The sequence below is a fragment of the Anomalospiza imberbis genome, chromosome 23 (assembly GCF_031753505.1).
Source record: "Anomalospiza imberbis isolate Cuckoo-Finch-1a 21T00152 chromosome 23, ASM3175350v1, whole genome shotgun sequence".
NCBI lineage: Eukaryota > Metazoa > Chordata > Aves > Passeriformes > Viduidae > Anomalospiza > Anomalospiza imberbis.
In genome coordinates, this window is record NC_089703.1 from 5,544,412 (window position 1) to 5,572,254 (window position 27,843).

Sequence of the window (27,843 nt, forward strand, 5' to 3'; positions counted from 1 at the left end):
TGTACTGTTCATACTGAACACAAAACCTTTCCTGTGGAGCTGCCATTGTCCATATCCTGCACAGGGTCACCAAGCTGATGCTGCAGGAGCAGAGAATGAAAACCAGGGTGGCACAAACACCAAACGAAAGGGGATGAGAGCACCTGAGTCCTGCTTCCTCCAGCACAATCCATGCTCTGTTTAATGTAGGGATCCTGGGGGAAAACCAGTGCTGGAGGAGGAAACCCCAGTGTGTGAGAGCTTCCAGGAACAGGGAATGTAGGACAGGACCAGCTTTTCCTTGCTGGGTGCTGTTCTGCTGCTTTCCTTCATTCATTAAGCGACCTCAATGAAAGTTTGCAGGGCAAAACACTTTGATGTTGATCAGATTTTCAGCCTAAGCATCCTGGTCGTGGATCTGCTGCCCCTTGATACTGGGCTGCTGTGGATAATCGCACAAAATTAAAATGCAGTGGCTCAAATTGCTGTGTTTTGTTCCTATGTAACAGTCTGTCTCACACTTAGTTATTCATGGGTTTCTCCCCCCAGACATACGAATTAGAAAGTCAATGGGATCTTGATAAACAAACTGCTGACAATTTAGTCTGGGCAGAGGGAGAAAAGCAGCAATAAACTGAGGTGAGAACTGTCTCGTCTAATGTCTTTTAGCCAGTAATTGCCAGGACTGAGTATGTCTGCATGGATTTCCCAGGTTGGGGGGATGTTACCCGTTCAAGTGGCTGGATTCCTGTTTAGCGAAATAATAGTTTGCGAGATCTTTAGAAAGACGTGAGCATGAGCAGAGTGGACAATCCCTTTGTAGCCCGAGTTGTGCCGTTGTCAGAAGCAGAGATCAGTTCTGAGGGTCGGGATGGCACTGAGCCCATCTGGACCCTGATTTCAGTGGATGTCCTGGATATTGCTGTATTAAAAATACAGATACATAAAGTTAGGCTCAATATAAGAGCAGAGAGACAAGGCAGAGGCCAGAGGCAGCTGTCTGCTCCTCAGAGCCCCTCTCCCGGGTGCGAGTGTTTCTGATTACAGCTGTGCACTGTAAATGCCTGCTCCATGTCTGGGGATAATCCATTCAGAGCAATTACAAGGCATCCGTCACCAGCAGGACCTGAGCCACAGGCTGCTTATCTGGGAAAATTGATGGAAGGGAAGGAGGGAGCGAGGGGAGGAAATCAATGCCTTTCCCCAGTGTTATCTGCCAAATTGAATTAAGCAGCACGGGATCCCTGCACGGGAGCTGCGTGTGGTGTGCTCGGAGCTGGGCAGGGATGGTGGCACCTGCCCTGGGCTGCTGCTCCCTGGCAACTTCCCGGGCATCCACCGCCACCAGCAGGGCTTGGGTGGGCACAAGGAGTTCAGAACTTCCCATGCAGAATCTCCAAGCCCACAGGAGCAGGTCCAGCTGGGAGCCTCGTGTCTGCTCACAGTCCTGATGTACAGTCCCATCCTGTGCTCTTTTTTTGGTGTAGCCAAAGTCCCATCCCAGATTTTCCATGCAGAGCATTGTAGGGAAAGCAGCAGGGCTGACATCAGCAAAGATGCAGTAATTGCAGGCTGCAGAGCCAGGACTAGGAAACCTCTATTGCTGAAAAATGCTGCGTGTGTTGAATCCCTTGGCACTGCAGTGTAATCCTGAGCTGGGAGCTGCTGCCAGGCAGAGGGGCTGGAATTTGGGGCAGAGGGTTTGTGGGGGAGTTTAACATGCCAGGAAATGGAACGTGGAAGGTTTGGTGCCATGCCTTCCTCTGCTGCTCCACTCACCTTTCGGGTTGGAAAGGTAACTGAAGGAAATCCCACCTCTCTGTGTCTGCCTGGTCACTTGCTCTGCAAAGCAGTGCTGGAAATCCAGGAGCTGGATTCAGGAATGCTGAGCAGCCCGGGAAGGGGCACTCTGCCCTGCTGGGCCTGCAGTTGGCACGGCCAAGGAGATGTTTGGTGGGTGCTTCCTGCTGGGACCATGAGCAGTCGGAGTGTGGCTGCAGGGAGGCCACAGCAGGGCAGTGGCACTTGGGATGCTGCACAGGGACTCCATCTGTGCTGGCTGAAGTGGTTTCACTCGTGGGTTGTGAGGCCAGGAGCTCTGTTCGTGCTCTGTTCGTGCACCTGTTTGATCCTTGGCCACATAAAAGGAAGGGTTTAATGACCTTTTCTGACAACAAAGAAATTTCTTGTTCCAGGGCTGGAACTGAGCACATGGAGCAACCCAAAACATTGTATTATAAACAGGATTTATAAAGGGCTCTTTGTAAACTTTCTTCCCAAGATCATGGTCACTCAAGTTTATGGTCCTTATGGTGTTTACAGAAATGAGATTTTGGAGCAAATCTGACCTTTGAAGCAGTGAAGCCTCATTTTCTTTTGACCTGTGCAGGTGTCCTCTTGTTCCTTGGGATCTTCCTCAACTGCATAGGTATGGGAGGTAGAAGAGCAATGGTGGAAGGGCCAGAGGACTGGAATGGCTGGGCCAGGGTGCCTCTGGGGCAGTTTTATAAAGGTGAAATTCTCAAGGTTCCAGGCTGAGGAGCTGACTCAACAGAAACAAATACAAAGGTAAATCCAAAACGATGAGCCAGAAACCCCACGGATGCTGTGCAGAACAATTGGGCTCAACCAGTCCAGCCCAGAGAGCTGTGGAAACTTTTTTCCCTCCCAAATAAAAGTGTGTGGGAATTTGCACTGCAGTCAGGTAATACTTAAAGTGCACATAAGCCATCTCATAAAAATTCCAGTGGCGTGTACGTCACACAGCTGGGTTTTATTAGAGCTGTGCTCTTCCTCCTGACAGTGCCTTGGAGCTCAGATCTCCATTAACTCTGGCATTCCTGGGCTTCTGCAGCTTCCCAGATTCCTGTCATTTTCCACACGTTGGATCCCTTCCCTGCAGGATGTGTTTCTTTAATGTCTTTTCAGCAATGGAAGGTGGGAGCACCTAAAAGGTCTGGTTTGGATCCCCTGAGCAGTAACAATCTCATTTCTCCCCAAAATCCCTCAGGCTCTGTGTGTGTGGAGCTTCCCTGTGCTCCATCTGCCAGGCTGGGACCAGGGGGCTGCTCACAGGACACTGGAACCACTGGGGTGCTGTTGAACCCCATTTGTGGGATTTTGTGGCCGTTTCTTTCAGCTGTGCCCCGCACAAGGTTTGGATTTGCCAGGCACTCCCTGTGTTTGGGTTTTTAGTGGTGTTTACTGATGGATGGGTAACACAAGCTCTTGAGTAAATCATGAAAAGTTTTTACTCTGAGCCTCAGGAAACTGGATTTTTATTTCTATTTATATTTATTTCAGCTACTTTGAGTTTGGGTCAGTTCAGCTCACTTGGTCATTGAGCAGGTTCAGGTCTCATTCCTAATGTGTCTCATTCCTAGTAAACTGAAGTTATTTTGTCAGCAGAACCAGAATTTTCAAACCCAGTTTGTTACCCCTTACCCAGAAACACAAGACAGCTTGACTGGGCTTTACCAGTCTGTGCTGTTGCACTCAGAGGTCCTTGGAGACAGAATATATAATTTTTTCAGCCTCTGGTACCAAGCCTTATCAAACCAAATCTAGTTTGCTATTTAATTTGGAACAGGGATACCTTGACAAGTCTCTCTGAGAAGGAACAGCAGGAGCAATGTTATTTGAACTTTGAATTTCAGGACCCCGAGTCACAGTAAGGCTGTGCAGGTGGAAGGACAGGGATGTGGATGGGATATGGGGCACAAGATCCCTCCCCGAGGATGTGGAGCTGCATTCAGGACACAGACCCACCCCTTGGAAAGCTGGGTGAGTCTCAAATAAGAAGAGATTTATTTTTTTAAGCTCTTTGCTCATTCTCCAGCTTTTCCACTGCTTTACAAAGGCATTTCAGAAATGTCCCAGAGCTGTGGAAATTCTGCAGCCACTTCTCAGAAAACCATGAGAGAATTATTCTGACATATGTTTCCATCTCCTGCTTTTTGCATTTTCCCCTCTTGTGTTTCTTTTTCTTTGACCTAGAACAAACTTCTCTGTGCTTACAATTCTCACTATTCCAAAGAAATTTCACTGGAGTGTTAGATTTTCCCCACGCAGTGGAATGCTGTGATCCCAGCTAAATTCCAGTCTCCTTCCAGCAGTGTCCGTGCAGCCCTGCAGAGGTTTTGTGTTGAATGATGCCTTGGGCAAGGTCCTTCTCCTGGGCTCTCAGGAAATCAGGGACCAGGTGCTGTGGGATCATCATGAAAGGGGGGAGCAGCACCTCAGCAAAGCACAGAGAACTCCAAAAACATCCCAGAGCTCTTTATTTTTTTCTGGACAAACAATTTTATTTTCGGTAATGCGTCTATACACTGTACATTCAGTCACTGTGGTATATAAGCATAGCTATTTTCATACATAATCTCATAAAGTCCTTTATTTTACAATATTATCTGCATCAGGGGAGGGGATGTGGAAAAGGGGGTGGAAAAGGACTATCAAGGTACACAGCGAAATAGATAAATATGCCAAGCTTTTTTCTTATTTTTTTTTTAAATCAGGCATTTATAAACAAGAAAGCATACATTACTTACATAAAAATAGTTCTAGAATAGTAGAGTAAGTCATAATATTGTCATTAGCAGCAGCATAGGAGAGACCAGGATAACAAAAATGTGCTGAAATGCTATTGGCTATTATAAATGTAAAGATTTATTTTTCTTCAATTGAAAAAATGTCATTTCTGTGAGTTCTTTCAATTAAAAAAAAAAAAAAAACACCAAAAAAACAAAACAACAACCAAGCCAACAAAAAACTTCTCTCTAAAACACATGGACTGCTGAGAGGGCAGAATGGAACAAAAACCAACCTTTTGGTAATAAAATACTTTACAGTGAAAATAAGGACAAATAAAATGCAAATGATGGAGAAAAGGTTATAACCCACATTGAAAACTTGCAAAAAGATTTTGTTTTGTTTTTTTCCTAACAGACAGCAAAGGTTCTTCTCAGTTAAAAACACAACTCATAAAACAAGACAACTACCAGGTAAGAAAGAGTTTTGAAAAAGTAAACACCATATACACTTATAATACAACAGTGTAAAATGAAAAAAAGTATTTACATGTTGAATTTACTTTTAATGTTTTTTTACATTGGCTAGTTCTGTTTGAAAAGCAGAATATTATGTATAGAGTTAGCTGCTCCATAGATATGAATGTTATTGCTGTTGGTTTTTTTTTTTCCCTTCGTTAAATCTTCGTTCAGTAATAGAAACAAGGAGTAATTAAACTGAATACACAAGTAGCAATATATCTGTAGGTACAGGGAGAGTCAACAGCCTGTAGGAAACACCTCTTCTCCCTTGGAACTTCTTAAAGGAAACTAAAGCACAGAAGATGGGGGGATGGAGGGGCAGCCCCTCTCCCTGGGAATGCAGCAGGGAGTGGGGGCTGCAGAAGGAAGGAATTCCATGGACCAGGCTCACACAGCTTTACCGAGGTGTTGCAGACACAGGAATGCCCCCAGAGCACCTTCACACGGGGGCTGCTCTCCGTGAGAATCCCCTGGGGCTGGGACAGAGACACTGCTAATGACTCCGAATTAGAAACAAATCACACTCTGCAGCAGTAACTGACCTGTTCTGCAGAATGAACTGTCTGATTGTTAAACACGGCTAGGAAATGCCCGGTGGTTTAAGCCAGACCCAGCCCTGCAGGGCAGCCCCTGGTGGGCAGTGACTGCTGCTGGAGAATGTTTGTTCCTGCTCTTCTAGCACCTTTTTTATTCCATGCTTTTAAACATTAATTGCTAGAAATGGCCTTTCACTCCCAAGGAGCAAATCCTAGGGAGTCTTGGGGCGAGTTCCCCTGCAGGTATGGATGGCCCTGCATGGAGTGACTGTGAGTGGGGCAGAGGAAAGCCCCAGCTGTGATTCTGGTTTGGAGATTCTGTGCTGTCCCTGGGACCCGTTACCTGTGCAGCACAGGTGAGGCTGCTTGGTGCTGATTGGCTATTTTACTGTTCTGCTTGTTTCCTTTAAAAATCCTGCAGATTTCCTTCCTTCAGATGTGTGAGAGCCTCATGCCCAGTGAGTGACTGCATTTCCCTGGACACAAAAAGGAAAACTCAGTGTGCTCAAGTGAGTGGCTTTTCCTGGGAGACAACAGCTGGACATGGACATGTTGCTTTTTTTGTGGGGTTATAAAGGGAGAGAAACTATCACAGATCAGGGGGAAAACCCAAACAAGCAATATTTCCAAAGCCAGGCTTCCATGAGCCACCACAGGAGCGGGGTCTGTTCTCTGTGTGGTTCCCAACACGGCAGTAAAGCAGAGCACAAGAGACTTGAAATGCACAAAAATGATCAGCTACAGCTACAGTTGTTTAGTTTCCCTTGAAGAAATAAGTGGATAATACAGATCTGGAAATCATAAGGCTGAGAACATTTTTCTGCATACTGCATAACAAAAGAACCCCTTTACATAAGACAGTAATAATGCCCATTAATGACTATATGGCAGAGTTTAATCCATGCATATGATTTAATAATCGCAGAAAAAAAACATACAAAGAAAATAAAACCCCACATTAAAAAAAAACAAAAAAACAAAACCAAAACCTGCTCAAGCATAATCAAAATTCCTTTTGCATTGCACTTTAGAAGGAGATCTGCACCTAGAGCCAGTCTCCAGCATCCCAAACACACAAGGGCCTACCCCTGTATCCACAGACAGGTTCAGGTCATTGACTTGGTGTAACTGTTTCTTGCTCCCAACAGTTTTACATTGTCCCAGTAATTCCACTCCTTTCATATTTCTTCTTTTTTGTACCTAAAACATATATATGAACTTCTTTGTTAATGATCACAGTTACTATAATGGTTACTATAATGGTTTCAAGCAAACAGCTCTTGTTTAAAAAAAAAAAAAATCTCTCTAATGTACTGTAAGTAAATACCATAATTTTAGGATTGGAAGCCGCTTTCTGTCTACTGGGAAATAATTTTGAAGCTTACATGGTTTGCATTAATGTCCAAAAGCAAATAAAAACTACTGGAAATATGTTTCTTCTTTTAGAATAACTCTGGGTATGATGATGCATAGGGGGTTCTTTTTTTTTTTTAATTATTATTCTTTAAGGTAAAAAAGAGTCAGCATTGCCTAGAGAAGATGCTGAGAGGAAAAATGAGCTGGAAGGCACATCTGCAGCCCCAGACCACATTTTCACTTGCTTGAGCGTGTCAGAGGTGAGTGTTTATGGGTGAAAATGAATTTTCTCCTGATCAGTAAAGCACCAGCTTTATTTGTTAAGCACTTTTGGGAGCATCTCTGGTGCTCCCAGCTTGGGTCATACACAGCCACAAAAACCAGGTTCTAACTGAACCAGCAGCACAGGGGGAATTCCTGCTCTGGGGATTCTGGACCTGCTGGATCCTCCTTTGCTTACACGGATGCTGATGGGAGGTGGCAGTGGTGGCAGTTTGGGTTCATGGTGTGCACAGCTGTTAGGGCAGAATCTCAAATGCTTGACATGTACTTCTTAGAAACAGGGAATAAAATGCAGAGTAAGATTCTGACAAAGTGCAGGTTTAAAAAAAAAAATATAAAAAACCTCAGCACCACCCCCAAGGCAGTGATGGTTTGCTGCATTGTATCCCGGGGCCGCGGCTTGGATCCCAAAATTAAAGTAATTTCTCTTTTTAAAAACAAAAAAGTTTTTTAAAAAAAGACGTAGGCTTATTCACAGCAGCAAAAACGTTGGTTTTCTGTTCTGTAGTATCTGACACTGCAACGTTGGACTCTCCTTGGGCACAGAAATCCTGACTGACAGTTCAGAATGGAAGCAGGGAAATACTGAATTCATGGTAAGATGGTGCAACAAGATGAGTTTTCCAGAAAACTGAAAGCTGAAGATTTCAGAATGACTTCAACACACAGATGTCTCTGCTTTGTTCCTCTACCAACTGATCATCCATTTCCTTCCTTTCTTCCTTTGTCTCTTTCTTTTCCCAAGGCTGACGTGCTCCTGGGTGAAGTCTCTGAACACAGGGGGGTCTGTGGGGCTGGGCTGGGCTCTCAACCCAACCCCTTCTCATCCCCTCACCCCCTGCACACTCCTGCAGCTTCCCTTCTTCCTGTGTCCAGGGCAGGAAATGGACATAATTCATTCTAAGGAAAAAAATCAACTTGGAAAAGCACTCTGAACTTCTACACCCACGTGACGGGATGGAACCGCGATGGCTTCTGAGATGGCTGGAAAACTGCTCCTGACATGGATGGCATCATCACCACAGAGGGGCTTCTGCACAAAGAATCCCAAAGCCTATAAAGTCATTAAAAATTGTGCATCGAAGGTTTTTTATTTTTTGTCTTTTTTTTTTTTTTGTTTTTGTTTTGCTTTTAAAGGTTCATTATAAAAATCTTGTTAATTTTTTTTAATACCAAGTCTGTGTAATGAATTATTTTAAATAGCTTATAAGAAAAGTCGGTTTGTTTTTAAATTCCAAAATGTTCCAACAGGCAGGAGAACACAAAGCCACTGCCGTGCTCACCTTGGACTCCGGGTTTAGCTGGACCACACTGCTTTGCTTAGAGTTTGCCAGTAGAAAATTTGCTGTGGACTTAAAAGTATTTTGTTTACAAACACTTTGTGTTTTCTAGGCACAGTAAGATGTTGTGCTATATGGATTGGGAAAAAAAAGAGGCGGAATTCAGTGCTTCTGTTCTAGAGAGTAACAACATTTGCCTTCCAACTACTGAGAATCCGTATTCCTAAAGTGTGTGCCAGGACACCACTACTCACACGTGCACTCCCAGTCCCACTCTCTCCCTCCCTGTGCTGGGGGATGAGGGCTCAGTTCTCCATGGGGCTCGAGGTGCTCTCACTGCTGGGCTGGCTGCTGGCTTTGGGCCACAGTTGTTCCTGAAGTTCCTTGACCACCTTCTCCAGGTGCTCCCGGGCCTCCCGCTCATGCAGGAGGTCGGCACGGAGCTGCTCCCGGTCGGCCTCGGCGTGCTGCAGCTTCACCTGCAGGTCCTCGATCTGCGGGGACAGGACACACAGAGCTGTGGGACACGGGCTAGGGCAGAGCCTGTGCCTCCCCACAGACCTTGCACAGGGCCAGGGCAGCGAGAAAATGTGTACTCCACGCACAGGATTATCAAGATTGAGGAAAGAATTCCCTGTTCCTTTTTTCCATGCACTACTGCAGCACAGTGCCTGCTTAGCTTTGAAACCTAAACATTCCCAGTGACTCCAGCTCCAGAAAGGAAGGTGAAAACCAGAAGAGTTCAGAAACAGTTCAGGAATTCCTTAGTGCCACAGAAGTCTGGTCACTTCTTCAAGCATGGCTTCTATTTCTTTAGGCAGTGTCAGCAGCTCAGCAAAGCAAACCCCAGATGCTGGCACAGGGGATTCACTTTCAGCTCTTTTCCAATTACTGTTAATGGAAGTGACCAGAAAGGGCCTTGGCTGCTGATGGGCCAGGCCCTCCCAGATATGAGTGTCCCCACTCTGCTCCCAGAAGGACCTGCAGCTGCCCTTGGCCTCCCTGATCTCCCTGGTTTGGTACTTTCTGACAGAAAAGGGAGAGAAAACCCCCAGGACTGGAGGGTGAAAATATCAGAGAAGCACCCAGTGAGAAAGGAAATACCAGCAGTCAGCAAAGATTGCCATTTAACAAGGAAAGGAAACCTCCAACGTTTTGGGCTAAAATACAGGTAAACCTCCCCCCATCCATGTTTGGACTTCAGTATCAAGATAAGAAAAAGGAAGGCATAAACCACAGCTCCACAATGGGTATTAAGCATCTAGTATTTTAAGCCTACACAGAGGCATTTCCACCCTGACTCTCTTGCCTTCTCTCACCCTGGCCTGATGCTGTTTCTGTCAGACTGAGTGTCTAGAGAACTGCGGTTTCCTCAAAAATAGTATGTGACCAACTTCCTCTTGCACCCCAAGCTGTAGCTACAAGGGTGTATAAAGCTTTATTTTAAAATTTCTCAAGACTTAAGAACTTAAGTTATAATGACATCTTATAAAATTCAGCCTTGGGAGTGAGTTACTCACGGGAGTTCTGTTACCAGCTGTGCCAGCCACCAAACAGGAGCTGCCACGTGCCCTTTGCCCAAGGACAGCTCAGGGGTGGCTGTCACAGGGGGCTGCTGCAGGGGACACTGCCAATCTGCCAGGCCTGGCCTCAGAAAAGAGGAATAATTGGTTTCTTGAGTTCTTTTTGAAGTGATTTTTAGCCTTTAAGCTTAAAGGAGGGAATGCATTAAGAGACTGAAAATGCCCAGTGTCACAGAGGACACAGCTGAGCCCCCCAGCCCAGCCCAGGCCGTGTTCACCTGCCCTGGTGCTGCTCCCCAGGCCCTGGGGGAACGCCCAGCACAGCAGCCCCAGGGAGGCTCTGTTTAGTCTGGACACCCCTTATCAGTGAGACATCCTGTGATGCTGAGAGGAAGCCCCACATCATTTCCTGCTCCTGGCCAGACGTGTCTCAGCGGGAGCAGGCGGCCACTCCCCTTCCCCTTATCAGAGCCCTGGAGATTGTGAGCTTTGCTTCTGCTCTTCCCCTCCTCCCTTAAAGCCACCGCAGCAGGGACCTGCAGCTCCCACCTGCAGGAGCACCTGTCACAACAGGCTGTCCCAGCCCTCCTGGAATTCCCTCTGCCATGAGCTTTTCAGGCCTATGTTAAACTGTGTAAAGTATTTGAAGTATATATCAATGCACACAAATTAAAGGATGTGAAACAGTAGCTTTTGAGGGCTCCCTTTAACAGGGGAGGCCCTGCACACCTCTGGGGCAGGTGCATGGAATGAGTTTAAATTCAGGCTCCATTTTTTGGACTCCTGGCTGGCCCCTGCCCTCTGTTGCTGCCTCTCCCAGCTCAGGAGCAGGGGTGGGAGCAGCGCCTGGCGGGGGGCAGCAGGAGGGAGCTGAGGAGCTGCTGCAGCCCCTGCTGCGCCTCACCTGCGCTGAGTACTTGGCCCGGAGCCTGCCGGCCTCGCAGCCCTTGTCGCACACGCGGATCTGCCGCGCCTGCTCCAGCTCCCTCTTCAGCCGGATCCGGGACTCGTTGGCCTCCTTCATCTTCTTCTCGTTCTCGGCTCGCAGGCGCTCGATCTCCTTCCGCAGGTTGCGCTTGGCCTCTGTTGCTTCCCTCAGCTTCTCTTTCTTGGCCACTCGCAGGAACTCCAGCTCCTGGGACACAGAAGCAGGTAAGGAGTGAGTGCAAGGAAGCAGAGCTGCAAGGGAAGCCATCCAAACCACATTCCCACCTCCTGCTGGTTGTGACCAAGGCAGCCCATGGCTAAACCCCTCTCTGAACTTTGCACGAGCCCTTCTCCTTTAAATCCTGTGGAGTTCTTGCACTCCAGCTACCCTGAAGCCCAGGATAACAAAAAGCTCAGCGCTACAGCCCCATTTTGCTTTGTCAAGCAGAATAGCTGCGACCATCTGGGCCTGAATAAAGATGAACTGCAGTTGGAGAGAGCTCCAGCACCAGCTCCACGTTCCAAACCACCCGACTGCAGTGCCTGGGCTGGAGCTGAAGGCTCTGAAGATGCACAACGTGGAAAGTGCAGTTCTGAGTGTCCTTTGTGTACGGCAAAGCTCAACAGGACATCAGAAATCAGCTCCATTTTATCAAGCCCCCCCCAAAAAATCCACTCAAGGCAAGGACAGAACACAAACTGTGTCTTTTCTAGCTCTGGGGTGCTGTAGGTGACTGGGGTGAGCCCCAAGACTCCTGACAACCAGCTCATGGACTGCTCTGTCACAAGAGCTGGGAAACTCTAGGTGAAAACCTGAAGGTGAATGGAAACTAGATTTTGCTCTGGGAACTGCCACTCCCCCTGTCCAGGCTGGGAGCTGCTGCCTTGGAATCTCAAATCCATGAGGGAACCATTAATTGAAGTGATAATGGTAAGGAACCTTCAAGGTACAAAGAAAGAAACCCCTACGTTGTTAAACTACGTGTCCACAGCAAGCACAGAGATGTGGCTCACGTTTCCTAAATGGTTAAATTAGAAACTAAAGATCTGTTTTTTCCCCCAGAAGCAGCATTTCCTCCCTGTCCGAGTCAAACCCTCCAGCCCCCGTTGCTGTGAAGTAGCACTGCAGGGTCATGGGAAATTCACTCTTTTGACAATCTCACTTCCCAGCCAGGCTGGAAGTTAGCTTGGCCATGCCTCTGGAAATGTACACACAGCCCCTGGAAGTACCCAGAACCCCTGGAAATGCACACACAGCCCCTGGAAGTACCCAGAACCCCTGGAAATGCACACACAGCCCCTGGGAGTACCCAGAGCCCCTGGAAATGCACACACAGCCCCTGGGAGTACCCAGAGCCCCTGGAAATGCACACACAGCCCCTGGGAGTACCCAGAACCCCTGGAAATGTACACACAGCCCCTGGAAATGCACACACACACACACGTCTCTTCTGTGTGTGGAACTGGGACCCCACACCTTCCCGAATGGAGAACGAAGGTTGGACACCAGAGTCCCCTGCCCCTGACACAGGGCTTGATGTAACACTCAACTGCTTCAAGTAACTCCTGCTTTAAGTACACACTATTTAGGTATTACACATGTTTACTTTCAAATACATAAAGTTATACAGATAAAAATACACAGATTTACACAAAAATACACAGATTTACTGGAACACAAAGGAATTAAGCAATTTGCTCAGGGTAACTAAAAAAGAGAGCATCAGTGCTGGTTTTGTGTCTCCCACACTCTATCAAACCAGGCCCTTATTTACTCCATCCCATGGATTCCAGCCCCACTTGGGAACAGCTCCACACCAAATATTCAAAGAGGACACACAAATCTTCTACCCTGGCTGGCTCCCTCTTCTATTTCTCTGCACTCTTTTTACCCCAGCTCAAAAAAAAGGCAGGTCCCCATCACTGTGCTCAGCCCTGACCTGCAGCCCTGCCTGCCCATGGATACAACTGATGGATCCAGGATTTCCAGAAATAAGGAGCTGCTTCCCTGCCTGAAGCTCAGCAGTGTGGCCAGTGGGATGCCTGACAAAGCCCTTACTTCAGCTGTGGCCGTGTCCCAGGAACACCCTCCCTCACAGAGCCTTTAAAACTCCAGCTAAAGCCTCCAGAAATGTTTCCTGCTCAGTGAAATGAAAACAAAATAAACTCTGCTGGACTAGAAGATTTTTTCAGTAATGAAAAGATGTTGATTTTGGTAACCATGGATTTATAACCCAAGGAAAAACAGGTGGCAAGCTTAAAAACATAAGACTGGTTCCCGTGCTTTGGTTTCCCGGCTGGATTTACAAACAGAGCCCCAGCAAAGGCTGTTGCTATTTGGGAAAAGTCAGGCAATTCCTTTTTCAGAGCTCCCTGCTGGGCTGTACCTGGCAGGCCGTGGGCAGGGCAGCCTTACCTGGTGCAGGCTGCGCTTGGCCTGCAGGGCCGCGTTCAGCTTCTCCTCCTGCTTCACCCTCATCTTCACCACCTCGTGCAGGAACTTCTCTTTGGCTTCTTTTGTGTCCAGGCCACTGTCCAGGGCCTGCCTGAGGTGCTCCAGCTCAGCCTCCAGCCCGCTGCTGTGGGGGTCGGGGTGTGCAGCCACCTCGTAGGAGCTGTTGACGGGGGCTGGGGGCTGCATCCCAGGGGAGCTCATGTCCTTGGCAGAGCTGGAGGAGGTGAAGGATGGGGAGGAGAGCGAGGATAAGGAGGAGGTGACTGGAAAACAGAAACATTGAAAATTAATTTTAAAATGTCAATAATTAAGACATAATTATATACAACTCATATATATATTATGCAGCTCAAAATGTGCTGAGGCCCTTTTGTACAGAGACACTTGATAATCAATTTTAAATGGGAAAGGAAATTAAAAACCTACTCATTTTATACTTTCATACTCGAAAAATAATGAAAATGCAACCTTGACTTAAGGGATTGAGTTCAATTTGTTTGAACTGTGACTGTGCAACTCATGTCACAAAGGTACCACTGAGGCACTGGGCTTCCAGAATTCCATTTAAACCCCACAGAGACTGCACAGGAACCCCTGCAAAACACCCAGCCCAAATAAAGGCAGCCACAAGTGCCACTTACATTCTTCCCTGGTTTCCACTTCAATCTCTGCTTCCGACTCCTTGTCCTCCTCGGGGGCGGTGGTGGCCGTGGTGGCCGCGGCGGCCGCGGCCTCGGGCACAGCCGTGTGCTCTGTGCCGTGTTTCCTCTTCCTCGGCTGGGCAGAGCCCAGGGCCTCGCTGCTCCGGGACACCACGGTGGCACAGGGGGGGTTGCTCACGATCTTCTGTTGGGCTGGAGGGGCCAGGGCCACGTTGGGGGCCACGGCGCTCTCAAAGCTCTTGTAGGAGTAAAAGCTGGTTCAGGGGGGAGGCAAAAGGAAGGAGAAAATGGTCACATTCCTGGCTTTGGAGAGCTTCCCATCCAGAGTTACACTGCAAACACCCACGGGAATGGCAGTGAATCGCACGGATTTGCACCAGCTGAGAACCTGCCCATGGTGCTGCTCAGTGGTTTGCCCTCATTAAACCCAGGGATCCCATCCCAAGTGCCACATATCCTAAGAGCACCAAGGAGATGAGATCTCCCAGAGCCTAGAAGTCCTAAAGCTGTTTCCTCCTGCTCTTCCTGGCACTGTTGTTTTAACCAACTGGACTTCTGTCTATCCACAAATGTTTCATAAACTCAAAACAGCAATTCCTTAAGGAAAACCATGGAGTGGAAAAGCATCTTCTTGTGCCTCTGTGATTCTGACACACACCTGAGCGTCCGTGTGTAAAACCACAGGTACAACAACCAACAAACCTTTGGTTAAAGCTTGGTGTTAAAGGGGAGCATTAACATGACATCAAATACATGGAATTTTGCAAAAAGCAGAGCAAAGACTGCAACTTCAATTCAGCACCTACAACATGATGTGGTATCAGTTAAAATTTCTCCTGGAGCTGTTGTAGGTGGGTTTTATCCAATACTGAAATCAGCCAAGTTTCTCACAGGGATACCAAGGGCATTTACACCACTTCTCTCCCCACCTAGTTTAAAAAAATAGGATATGCTGATAGGCATTTTCCCTTCTGTTTTCCTTTTTTTAAAATCAATCCCCACAGCTTCTAAGAAACTTGTTCATAAGGGCAGCACAATATGTTCTCCGTAATATTCCCTAAAATCACCTGGTCACTTAAGTCAAACTTTCCAAAGAAATCATCACCCTCAGGCAGAGATCTGGCTCGGAGGTTTTTCAGACTGCACAGCTCCAGTCTGGCACAGGGATGTCGAATTGCCCTGGCACTTTCTGTTCTCAGTGTGACACCAAGGTCCCACCTGCTGTGGGTGACTCACCCAGGGCTGTTCCTCTCCAAGAGCAGAGCGTGGCCTCAGCGTCTGGACAGGTCTGGCAGGCTGAGGAGCCAGGACCCCCCAGGGCCAGGGCACACAGAGGGTTTGGGGAAATCTCTGCTGCCCTTCAGCCTCCCAGGCACTGCGGGGAGGGGCGAGGATGGAGCCGTGCTGGGAACAGGGAGCTGCTGCAGGTACCACGGACAGAGGCCTGGGAATGGCTGCATCTCCCTGCCCACCGCCCCTGGGCAGGGACTCCATCGTGCCACCCCCAGGTGACCACCCCTTCACAGCAGCCTCCACCTGACACTTTTACGGCAGGTGTCACCTTTAACCCCTCTCACGCATTCACCAGCAACACCTTTGGTGTTTCCTTTCTGCAAACGAAACCCCTGCAGCTGCGAACGCTGCGACTGAGCACGGGGACAAACCCAGAGGTCCCTGCCACCCCCAAGCCGCTGTCCCTGTGTCCTCACCTGTCGCGGATCAGGGCGGGCAGGTGGCTGGAGAGCTCCTTCTCGCTGGCAGAGACCGCGGGGGACCAGGGCCGGAAGGCGGAGAGGCGCTGCCGGGGGTGGACACAGCCGATGCTCTGGGGACAGGGCAGGACATGAGTGACCCCAACAGCCCCCGAAGCCATCAGTGCCCACAGGGGGGACCTCGGCCACCCCCCCAGCTGCTCCCCACTGGCCACAATCCCCTTGCTCTGGGCTTCCAGAGGGGAAGTGCACTCGTGGGTTTTGCTGGCCAAGGAGCTCTGTGTAGCTTGTAGGGATCACAAACAGCTCCTGAGCCTTGCAGGATTCCTGTACCTCAAAGGCACAAGGGAATTCCTTGCTTCCCTGTCACAATCCAGGTCAATGAGCACTAGAGGGTGACAAGGAATCTGAGGGGACTGTGTAGCTCAGTGCTGACTAGGAAAAGGATAGAAATGTTACTAATTTAGAAACCCTGGGCATGTTCTTTCCCTCATTTTCTCCTCTGGTCTCAGTAGAGTGATGCTTTGTGCCAATTTGATCCCTCTTGATTACAAAATATTCAACAATCACCTTATTAGATGAACTGGATAAGGACCGTAACCAACTGGACTGTTTTTCCTTCTCAGTAGAAGCTGGAGATTGGGAAGCAGAGTCATCTATTTTGGGCTTTTTGGAAGCAGGAGGATCTGAAGAGACCTGAAACAAAGGCAGGAAAAATCAAAGTCAGATTCCTCATTTTGCAATCAGCTTAGAAACAAGTTACAAGGCAGAAGCAAATTTTGTTATTTAGAAGGAAGAAACTCTGGGTGTTTTTCTTCTTTTTTTCAAATGTAAGGCCAAACAAAGGAGTGCAAACAAGGGGCAGACACAGACTGTGACATAACACACTTCACTCCTGCATGGGAGACACTCGGGTCAAGTGTGTATGGCACGGGAGAGATGGGCACTGATCAAAGGGAGACACTCGCTCCAAGCTGAAGAGAACTATCAGCCTTTTATGATTTTTGCATGCAGAAAGGTAAGTTTAATGTGGTTGCTGAACTGGAAAGATTATTTTAAACGAGAACAGAACAGACTTTGTTATTCTGTTTGCAGTGGTTGTTATGCCGATGACTTCACTACCCCACAGCTGCAGTGGATTCTGGGGGTGCTGCCAAGAGCTGCTTTGCCTTTTCCACAAGTGGCTCAGCTTGGCCCATAAATCATCCTCAAGCATAAGAAAGCCCTTTGGCAAGCAAAATCCCTTTCCTTCAACACTGTGAAGGAATAAAATTCCTATAGTCCCAGTGTGGCTTGCAAAAAAATTGGTAACTACTGGTTTAACTGGTGCACTGGGGATACCAGCTTGAAGGCCTGCCAGTACAAACACCTCTCACAGCAGGGAGGGAGAAGGTTCTGGACCTTGTGCTGCATCATGACCAGAAACAATAAAAGAAACATCCCACCCTTGTTTCTACTCCTTTTCGTGTCTTTTTGCAGTTCCAAACTCTCCACCTTTCCCCATTCCCACTCAGCCTGGCTCCCAGAAGGGTGGCAGAACCACACTGCAGTAATTGATAATTGCTCATATTTGCATTCATTTGTTTCATCCTTTCACTTCACTGTGATTTTGGTGGGCAAACAAGTGTTGATCCAGTGTCTGGAGAACCTGGAGTTTGCAATATCCTGGGAGCCTGAAATGCTCCAGCCCAGGTGTCCCTCCCAGTGACAGAAAGGACCTCATTTGCTAATGTCCTGTGTGCTGAAAATCAATCCCCTCAAGGCACCTTCAGCTGGGAACTCAGAGGCTGCTTCTCCAGGTGATGCTGAACCCTGAGCACTGTGATTTAAATGATTTACCTGAAAAGCACCTGCAGAACTGTCCAAGTGCCCTTCTCTGGACTCTCTACCCAAGAGCTCTCTAACTGCACCCCGTTAGCACCCTGAGTAGGAGGAAATTACAGCCTCACATCCATGCAGAGCGCGCTGCTCCCGTGGGAGCAGGGCAGATGATTCCCCAGCCCATGCCAGCCCATCTGGCAGCACCCCCTTGCTGCCCTCACCGCCCAGAGTGCCCAGCAACGTCACCAAGCCAAGCCTGGAGGGCTCAGCACAACATTCCCTGGCACTGGGGAGCTCGGGGCAGCTTTCCATCCGTAGCAGATGAAGGAGGATGACATGGGAGGGGTGTGTGTGTGTGTGCGTGTGTGTGTGTGTGTAACCCCCAGGACAAAATTAGCCCGTGCCAGTGCCAAATTCCAGCTCCATGGGATTTGCAGCAGATTCTCTGGGCACAGCTTCAGGCTTCCCCAGGGCTGCCTCCTGCCCGGCCAGGGCACGGGCCCTCCCCTCAGACTCAACTAGGAAAAGGCATTCCTGAGCCCTTCTGCAGAAAACACAGGACAATGCACTGCAAAAGATTTGGTTTTGCTCTCGGAGATGCTGCCTGTGCAGAATTAGTGACAGCATGGGAAAGGCATTTGGCAAGTGACTCCTGATCCCAGCCCTATCCACTGGGGATGGGGAGCTGTGTGGGGAGGGGAGCTCGGCCTCGGCCTGCAGGGTGGGGAGGAAGGGGGGCTTGGAATGGAAAAGGCAACAGGTGGCAAGACTCAGCATGGAAACCGTCCCTCCCCCCGTCCGCCCGTCCGTCCTGAACATTCTGTCCAGGCGGGAACGGGACGGGCCCCAGGAATGGGCCCAGGGCACCCCCAGCACCCCCAGCTCTGGAAATGGGGAGCAGGGACAGCCCTGGAAAGGCTGGGGGGAGATGTTTCAACAGAATGATCTCGTTTGCATTTTTAAAGGAATTCTCTCAATCTTTCTCCGCTTGTCCTAAGTCAAGGCTGACCCCAAGGACCAGGAGGGTCTGAGCACAAAACCTGGGAAATGCTGCTTCGCTTCCATGTCCAGAAGTCTGTGCTGATCTGGAAACACGGGGTACAGCTGGAAAAAAGCAGCAAAGGAGGTGTGTACATGGGGGAAAACAGGGCTGTCCTCCCCCAGAGAGAGGGGAAGGGGGCAGAGAAGGAGGTGCTGAGCAGAACCCACAGGTTTTGCTACCCTGAAGTCATCTCCCACCCCTGGGCACTCCTGAGCACCCAGAGCTGCCTGGCTGGAGCAGCGCTTCAGGGGACTCAGGGCTGCTTTGGGAGCTGCTGTGCTGACTCCTGCAGTCTCTCCATCCCTGTCCCACCTGGATTCCACAGATCATCTGCTGCTTAAGCCAGGAATTGCCTCTCGGTAGATGCTTTAAAAAACCCACCTTGGATTTAGGTTTCACTTTAACAACATGAAAATGCAACATTCCAGTAGTTTCTACTACAGGAAGAGACTCAGATGTGGAACCAGACAGACACTGAGCACCAAATCTCCTCTCCGTGTGACTCAGCCATTACATCCCACTCCAGGACAGATTCCAGGCACCAAGATACCCCACTCTGACACTTCCAGCCCAGCCACAGCAGCCAACAAACCTTGGTACTGCTTCAAATGGGGATGATTTGATTTCACTTTTTCCTCTGTGCCAAATAATGAAACACACACCAAGTTGCAAAAGAAATACTGAAAATCCAATCTAGCTTTTTTGCCATCTTCATAAACGATTTATGAAACACTCGAACAAAAACTCGAGAAGACTGAAATAAATATTTCCTTATTTCCTATTCATTTCTATTTCCATTGGAGGCAACTTAATAATCTGCTGTCAATGCTGGACACAGCCACTTGTTAATGAACATTTTCTCCAATCCACAGATGGAAGAAACTTCAGGATACAAAGTGGGCCCAGAAATGCTTACGTGAAACATTTACTTAAGCTTTGGGACTGTTGGTTTCTGAAGCAAATTTTAGGGAAAAACAGATACAGAAAGATTTATGCAGTCACTAAAAAAAGATTTCAGAGGTACATTCCAAAGGGAAATTTGGGCCTGTGAACTTTGCCAGCCATTTTAAGGCAAACCGAAATTAGGCGGCTCGGCTTGGCCTGCAGCCAGCCAGGGCCACATTTGACATGTCAGATCAAATTTTCTACTTCAATTAAATATTACAGCAACAAACCATGAGACCAGTGGAAAGAATTTTTGACCCTCTCCTTCTCAAGAAGACAAACCTTCCCTGGAGCTTGGTACCACGAGCAGAATCAGCAGTTGCAGGTCAGGCACCTCAAAAACACCTTTTGCTACAGATGCAATGGAAAGTGAGCCCAGAAAAAATTCACATATTTTAAGATGTGGGAGTGCTCACAGGTATGATTCTTGGCGTCCAAGTATCTACCAAAATTCATTTCCTGAATAATTCACTTTTTTTCCCCTGCTGTATCCCAGTGTCACACATCTGGACCGAGCAAAGGCTTTTGCTCCCTCCTCATCCTTTGCTACTCTGCCCCAAACCCACGGCGCGTGGTACTGAAAACTGGGCTGCTTTTGCCTTGTTAAGAATGAAAACATCAACAAATGGAAAACACTTATGAGGCCTCCATACCCGTGAATTTTTAGCTTGGCAATGGACCTTCAAAAATCAGCCCATGCTCCAAATCCTCGCCTACCCTCTGCTGATAAAATCTCCCCAAACTGGGTCTGAGTTGGGCAATACATCCCAAAACCTGGTTAAAGACAGAGATCTGGTAAAACAGGGCAGTGGCAGAGGTTCATCTGAGCTGGTCACCCTTCCCTGCCAGGTGTGACTGCACTTTGTGCTGCTTCCACTGGGGAATCCGTCCCTTGGCCTCTTCTGCTCCCTTAGAACAGGGATGGGAAATGTGGGTCCCAGCCCAGCAGGAATCCTGGCACATTGTGTGACATCTTTAGAAAGAAAAGATTTAATGTCCCCAAAGCTACTGAGCTATCCCAACCCAGAGAAATCTGCATTCTTGAAAAAATTAATTGGCTAAATACTGCGAGGCTGAAGAATTCCTTTTTGTATCCTTAAGGCAGGTGTAAATCAGAAACCATTCCACTGGAAAACCCGCAGCTGGAAAAGCAGGGATAAGCAGAGAAAATAAAAAGTGGGCTGTAAATCTAGTGTCCTCTCATTCTGTCAGGCTGCTGCTCCCTCTCACCCGGGGAGCTCGGTTGCACCCTGAGCACGGGTGGAGCTTCCTGTCCCATCGGATTCCCCGTCTGGGCGCAGAAACTCAGCCGCTTTCTCAGCAGGGCAGCAACCACCAGGGCTGGGCTGATGCAAACCCAGAGCAACCCAGAGAGGCTCTGCTGGGGCCCAGACATGCCAGACACCACGGGGTAAAACCACAGCAGAGCAGCAAAGAGCCAACTGGGAGCACCCCGTGCCCCCGAAGGAGCTGCCAGTCTCTGGAGTCCACGGCGCTCTGAACTCCACAAAATATCTGTATAAACCAAGGGTGAGCAGTGTCTGAGCCCTGCTCCTGCTCCACGAAGGGCACGTTGAGAAATGCAAGTGGAAGTGAGAAAGAGAATTTCCAGGGTCTATTCTAGGTGGCTTTCCTGGTTCAGTTGTGTGACCACAGAGCAGTCACACCCAGCTGAGCAGCAGACCGAAAATGGGGAACACCACTGACCCATTTTGAAAGGGTGCCGTGACATTTATCTCCTGCTTTTACTTGGAACAGAAGGATGCGGAGTTTTATTTTAAGCCCCGTGAAGCGCTGGCCCTGAGTGGCCACTCCTCCTCCAGGAGCACCCAGGACACGTTTTTCAGGCTCCTGCTGGCACAGGGATGAAGAAGTTCCCCAGCTGTGTAAAATGGCAGTTCAGAAGGAATGTACCTTGACCAGTGACAAGGATTCCAGTCTGCTTCTGGAGGTTACCGAGACCACAATTCCCACACCTGGGAACTGAACTTGGAATTTTCCACGTGCTGCTCTCACGACTCACAGGCCTGAGTCTCTCTAAGAACAGACTGAACCACATGAGATGGGAGAGGGCTCTGACAGATTCTTTCGGATTTCCAGTTAAAATCAAATTTTAAAATGCCCAGTGGAAGTTTCTTCCATGTGGGAAAAGGGCCCTTTATCCACATCCTTTAAGCCTCCAGGAGCACGTTGCCCATGGCCAGAACACTTCTTCCTAAAGCCTCTTTGTGACGTGGCCCAGAAGTGATTAATAAGGTATTAGAGGTCTTTGTAAGGACTGCACTTTCACGTGGATTAGAGGAATAAATATATTCAGGTACAGATTGAAAGCTGGGGAGGGTTGTCTCCATAATAAAAAAAGCTAAAAATAAAGCTGTGCCACAGATCTGTAAGAAGATTTACTGCTTGTCTACTGTAGATATTTAAAAGAGAAAAAACCTACCACACTGCAGTGTCAGTTCCAGGGAGCGTATGTAGCATTTATTTTCTTTTTCTTTCTTTTTTTTTCTTTTTTTTTTTTTTTTTACAATTTTGGTTTCATTGGGCAAGAATCCAGACTTTCCATCTTCCCATTTTTTTGCTGCTCTGGTGGAGGCACAAGGACTCATTTTCCCCTGTCATTTTGGGACCTGTGATTATGGGAAGTATTTGCTTTCTATTCCTGCCTTCACAGCACATGCTGGCTGCCAGTGTGTCCCCCAGGGGAGAGCTGGGGGGAATCTCCACCAACCACAACTGCCAGGCACAGGCAGGGAAGGAGCTGTGGAAAAATCCCTCCTGCACTGCCCTGCTCTCCCTGCCCTCGGGTCTTTGGGGGCTCCTGGCTGGGCAAAGGGCTGATTTTTCCATGCAAATACACCTTCCCAGCTGGTCTGGAAGAACTGGATGTGAGGAGGACATGGTTTGGTCATGTTGGCAGCATGGGAAGTTCACCTTAAAAAACTGAGAACTGAGTTTTCTCACACCTGTGCAAAAATCTTTAATTTCTATGGAAACATCTCCAAAATTTACAACAGCAGAAGTGAAAAGGGACTGGGCTGTTTTTATTTCAGACAGCAACACAGTTTAAAGCAAAGTCCTGCAAGTACCCTTTGATGAATTCAAATTTAAATTCTTTTCTAGAACACTCTACATAGCCCCTGGCAGAAGTCACCATCCATTTTCAAAGCTGCTTGGCTAGCACAGAAGAAAGAAAAAACCCCGTTTTCTCTCCTGTCTCAACATTTCTTTCCTTTTATTCCTTTAGCACAAAAATTAGGCCAGATGACATCTGCTTATTGCACTTATCCTTGGGAGCAAACACAAGGCATTTCTAGCAGGCTGTGCTACAGCAAACCCAGCAGCACCTCCCAGGCACACCCCAGAGCCACAAACTTCAGTCTGACATGCAGGGAGCAAAGGCAAATCTTTTCTATTTCTCACCCACTGCTTTACACACTGGTAAAGCTGCTGGGATTCTTTGGGCCACTGGGGACTTTATTGCGATTTGGGAACTTATTCCCAAGTTCCATGAAGCTTGGACATGATGAAGATTCTACCTGGAAACCTGCATTGATAAAAAATGCTCGGCCAGCTCACCTGGCTGTTTAATCCCTGATCTCTACAATTAGGCTTTTACTTTATTAAAATTTCTGCTACATCCATCGCACGGAATTACTCTTTGATATAAATATGGATCTATAAATCCATACAACTCTTCAAATTTTCTACAAATAATGACTTCTTAATTGCCATTCTCTTGGTCCCAAAATTCTAGGAACCTTTAGCAGTTGCTCACAAAATCAGTATTTCCCATTCAGAGTGACTTTGATTCCTCCAGAAATCCACAGCACAAACCCATCGCGGGGTGATACCCTCTGCCCAGATGGGAACACTGAAATAAGCCAGAAAAAAAGAAAAAGCCATGTGTGAATATGGCTACCTCAACCTCAGTGTTAAATGCCTCCAGTGAAGCACCCCTGATTTGTTGATTTTTCTGGTAAAGAAGCCTCTGCAAAGAGCTGATCATTTGTTACACGATGTGCTTGCCTTTTGCCTCTTGGCTGATGCACCTGGAAGCCTCTTTTCCACTGGCTAAGAGTCTGTTTTGCCTTTCCAGTGGAAACAAAAAGCTACAGCTTGAAAAGAATTCCCTGCCCTGTGGTTTGAATCAAAACACAACAGCTCAACTCACCCTTCCCCTGGCTGAGCAGAGTCAGTGCTGGAGCCCAGAGCAGGTCAGAGGGGCTGAGCACAGGGCATGGCCCCTTTTCCTCTGGCTGTTTTTCTTGGCAGCAGCTCCTGGGAACTCTGGGATGCTCTGTCAGGAGCAGGGGAAGGAGAGTGACCAAGAGAGGGAAACGTGGCCAGGGATCTGTGCTGCACACACAGGCAGGGGTGTCCCAGGAAAACGGGGAGCACTTCTGGCACTGGGAAACAACCAAGGGCAGGGAAGCGATGCCATCAGGTTCAGCCAGGAAAAGCAGAATTTCCTCTGTGGGCAGACTTGCTTTGCCCAGTTTGCGGGGTCACAGCTCTGGGAATTAAAAAGCCCTTTGTGAAGAGAATTTTCTCCTCACATTTTCTCTGCAATGCGACCAGGCTCTGTTGCTGTAACTGACTCCAGTTCCAGCTCCAAGCTCTCCCAGGCATCTGCTCCTGGACTCTGGAGACGTCCACTCTGCCAGCCAAGAACCTCAGTTTAGTCTCCAGTGTTACATAAAAGGACGAGTATTCCCCTTGTGACTTCCACTAATTCCAGCACAGTTTAGGAAGCCAAGAAAGGAGCGAGAGAGCTCTAAAAGTGATCAAACTGATGGGCTTTTGATGCTCTTTTGTCAAACTCCTCTGTGGTACCTCCATCTGGGGATGGAGCTGCCAGGCTCCAGAGTCCTGACTTGGGTGTCCCCCAGCTCCTCTGCAGAGCTCCCTGGGGCACAGAATCTGCCCCTGAGGAGCCACCAGCACCCAACCTTTTTAATTCTGGGAGGAAAAGCAAACAGCACAGAAAAAGCCAAGTCAGTAACCAGCCTTGACTGAACAATTCTCCCCGTCCAGCTGAAGAATTCACTGTCAGCCCTCACCCCACTCACCCTCCCAGCCCCTAATCTGGTATTTGTGCCAGGCTGGCTCTCCTGGCCTGGCACATGTGTGTGAGCGTGTGACACTGCTGGTGAGGGCAAGGGACAGCACCTTTGTCAGCCTAAGCTGGGACAGGAGCCTGAGGACATCCCCAGGAATTACCTCAAAGGCTGAAGAGCCAGTGGAGCACAGCCCCCACCGTCTGCACGGTGCCCACACTCACCTGGATTATTTACACAGCTCCTGCTCTGCATCCTCACCCTTCCACTGCAGGAAAATGCATTTTAGCAGCACATCTGGCTGGCTGCAGTGTCGCTTATTGGTCATACAGAATAAAAACTGTACAAAACAATTGGGATCCTCAGGCTGCAGGAAGGCAGCACTGCCCTACATTTATTTTTCATTGAATTTCATTTACTTGAGATGACCACAGGGAAAGCTTCAGAGTATTCTGGGGGATGCAGTGTGTGGGGAACGACAGGACACAGAGCCAGGCTCTGCTTTGGAGCCCTAGCACAATGAGGTGTAGGGAAACAACTGCAATTACCTCCAAAACCTTCACAAAGTCACTGTAACATCACCACAGAATCTGAATTTTCTGCTTCCCCCAGCACCCAATGCAGTTTTTAAACCCAAGACTGCTTTACATAAATATCAGTGAAAGTCAATACATTGGCCATGGATTAATAGTTACAAATCCTATTAAGGTTACAAGGCAGTGCCATGGAAAACCCCCAGTCCCAGTGGAAAAAAAAAAAAAAAACAGAGCAAGGCCTCAGATAGCTAAAAACTCACACCTTGAGTCCTTCTATCAGCAGATGACTCAAGAAGAGGAGTAACCATATAGTTATAGATATTTTAGGTGCCAATGGCTTCAAGTGACTGAGCAAATCTAATATCCTCCAAAGGAACTCAGTTTTCAGTCAAGCGCTGCAAGAACACACTGAGCAACTTCTCCATACACAGAAGAGAGGCAAAACCTAAATTCTTTGCTTACAAAATGTTTTGAAAGCTGCAGACAGGCAGATGCTTCCCTAAGCAGCAGACAACCACGGTGCTCTGCAGTTCTAGGAAAGCCACAAGAAGCTCATCTACTTTAAGTAACAGTTATTACTCCTGAACCTCCCCAGAGCTCCCAGGATAAAGGCAGACAACCAATTACAGTCTTAGACTTCCAAAGCTTATTTTGCTGCCTTTAGAAATAAGTATCACATGCTCTTTCCACCAGACATTGAGTTAAGGGGGGGTCAGGGGTGGTTTAAGAGGGGAGGAAGGAGGAGGAGGAGGAGGAGGAGGAGGAGGAGGAGGAGTGAAGGAGAGGAAAGGCCCTCGAGTTTGCTCTTTCTGCCTAAGCCAGCTCTGCTGCGTCAGGAAGGGTTTGCTTTGGAGGAACCTTCCATGTTCCAGTGAGTGATCTGTCTAATCTGAATTAATTTTAGCCACAACACTGGACTGATGCGCTCAGAAAGGGATTTTTATCCTTCAGAAGGCTTGGCCACCTTGAGAAGCACTTCCAACAGTTACCAAGAAATTAAAATAACTGAGCAAAATCACCTGGTGGGATTGCTGGGGTGTCCTGTGCAGGGCCAGCAGTTGGACTTGGATGATCTTTTTGGGTCCATTCCAGCTCAGGATATTCTGTAAAGATATTATCCCCTACATTGGGGTGTTCAATATGAACACCATCACTGCAGAAGAAGCCTTTAGCAAATTGTCTTGTCCAATAGACAGAATTTTGACAAAAAGCCCACCTGTTTCTCTCTTTTTCCCCAAAATAAACTCACCTTTTGACTACAGGTAAGAGGAAATGCCCCACGTGTGTGAATATGGAGAGAGAAAGACACAACATTTCCAAAAACCTACTTTGTGTAACATCAGATGAGGCAGCAAAAGATAATTTGAAGGGAAAAGTGGAAGGGGAATAGGACAGGCAGGAGGGGGAAATCTGGGACACTCCAAGAAGGCTTTCAGTTCTTGTATAACATGATAGATTTAAGCCTTTAGGGGAGAACTGGCTGAGCAATATTGAGAGCAGCGTGACTGCACAGCCACATGGGTTGTGTCTGCTACAACTCTATTAATAGGAGAGCATAGAGGGAGGTTTGACTGTGCACACTCCACATCCACCAACAAAACTCCTGCTTTCCCTCCCCACTGCATCCCCTCTCACGGCCACAGTGACAATGTGGGGGCTCAGAATGCCCAGAGCCCCACCACTGCCACCCCAAACCAAACCCTTCTAACACCAAACCCCCAAGGCACTGCCTGGCCCCAGCTCATCCTCACCAAGCACTCCAAGCTCTGTTTGCCTCCATTCAGAATTAACAGGCTTTAAACACAGATTTTTAGTGCTGAACTGCAGAATTTAGGCCTGGGTTGGTGGATGCACAAGTCCTGTTTGTGGTGCCCCAGCAATAAACACGGCCCCTCACGACTTGGCTCTCACTTCTCACTTTGCTGTTACAATGCAAGTTCTATTCCACATGCCCGTTCTGTGTGTGTAACGGGCCTGACCCCTATAAAGATGGTCAAATAAATATCTGGCGACCTCACAAGTATGAAAATAAGCTCATTTGAAAGAAAAAGTATATCTTCAGGGGGTTTGGCAGTAACTTTCAATTATTTTTAATTGCCTGGAAAATTAAAGTAAGAAAATAGTGTGGTATAAATGTTAGGGCACATTATTAAGCCGTTTTCATAATATCTTAGCCATAAGCTTAACAGACAAAAAGGGTTTTTTTAAGCCTAGGTCATCTGTTCAATATGAATGGCCTGTCTGTTCCCAGACTTCCTCAAGGGGTAACTGAACTGAAATATTCCATGATAGAAACCAGATTCAGTTTGACCTGGTAGGCAACGAGAACTCCACAGAACCTTCAAGCTTTGGGTTTAATTACAAACCACCACGGAGCCTGGACTGCAGCCTGTGATCAGAAACACAAAGAAAGGGGCTGAGGGAAAGTTTGGAGCTCTAAATGCCAACATCCCTTCCCCCACTTTCCTTTGCTTAAACCATGGGGTGGACTTTTTTCTTATTATTGTCAACACAACCAACTTCCAAACTGCAAAGTTAGCAAGATTTCCAAGGTATCAGTCCGAGGCCTTTCCTTCTGTCTTTCTGCTCATGGAATTCTGCTGTCACAACACTGACACTGCACCAAACCCAGCACGGGGACCAACACAGAGCTCCACTCCAGGCTTCCAGGTCTCA

At 48.0% G+C, this 27,843-nt stretch overlaps 1 protein-coding gene across 1 annotated transcript in view; it reads right to left on the reverse strand.

Moving 5' to 3' along the window:
* Window positions 1–5,118: 5,118 nt before the first annotated feature.
* Window positions 5,119–27,843, reverse strand: part of SKI (SKI proto-oncogene) — a 101,697-nt gene continuing 78,972 nt past the window's right edge. The window contains exons 3-8 of the mRNA XM_068171406.1: window positions 16,334–16,459; window positions 15,761–15,876; window positions 14,031–14,305; window positions 13,351–13,652; window positions 10,912–11,142; window positions 5,119–8,978 (exon numbers count right to left, since the gene is read on the reverse strand). Coding sequence (XP_068027507.1) covers window positions 8,790–8,978; window positions 10,912–11,142; window positions 13,351–13,652; window positions 14,031–14,305; window positions 15,761–15,876; window positions 16,334–16,459 — 1,239 coding nt within the window. The 3' untranslated portion in view covers window positions 5,119–8,789. The remainder of the gene's footprint in view (window positions 8,979–10,911; window positions 11,143–13,350; window positions 13,653–14,030; window positions 14,306–15,760; window positions 15,877–16,333; window positions 16,460–27,843) is intronic.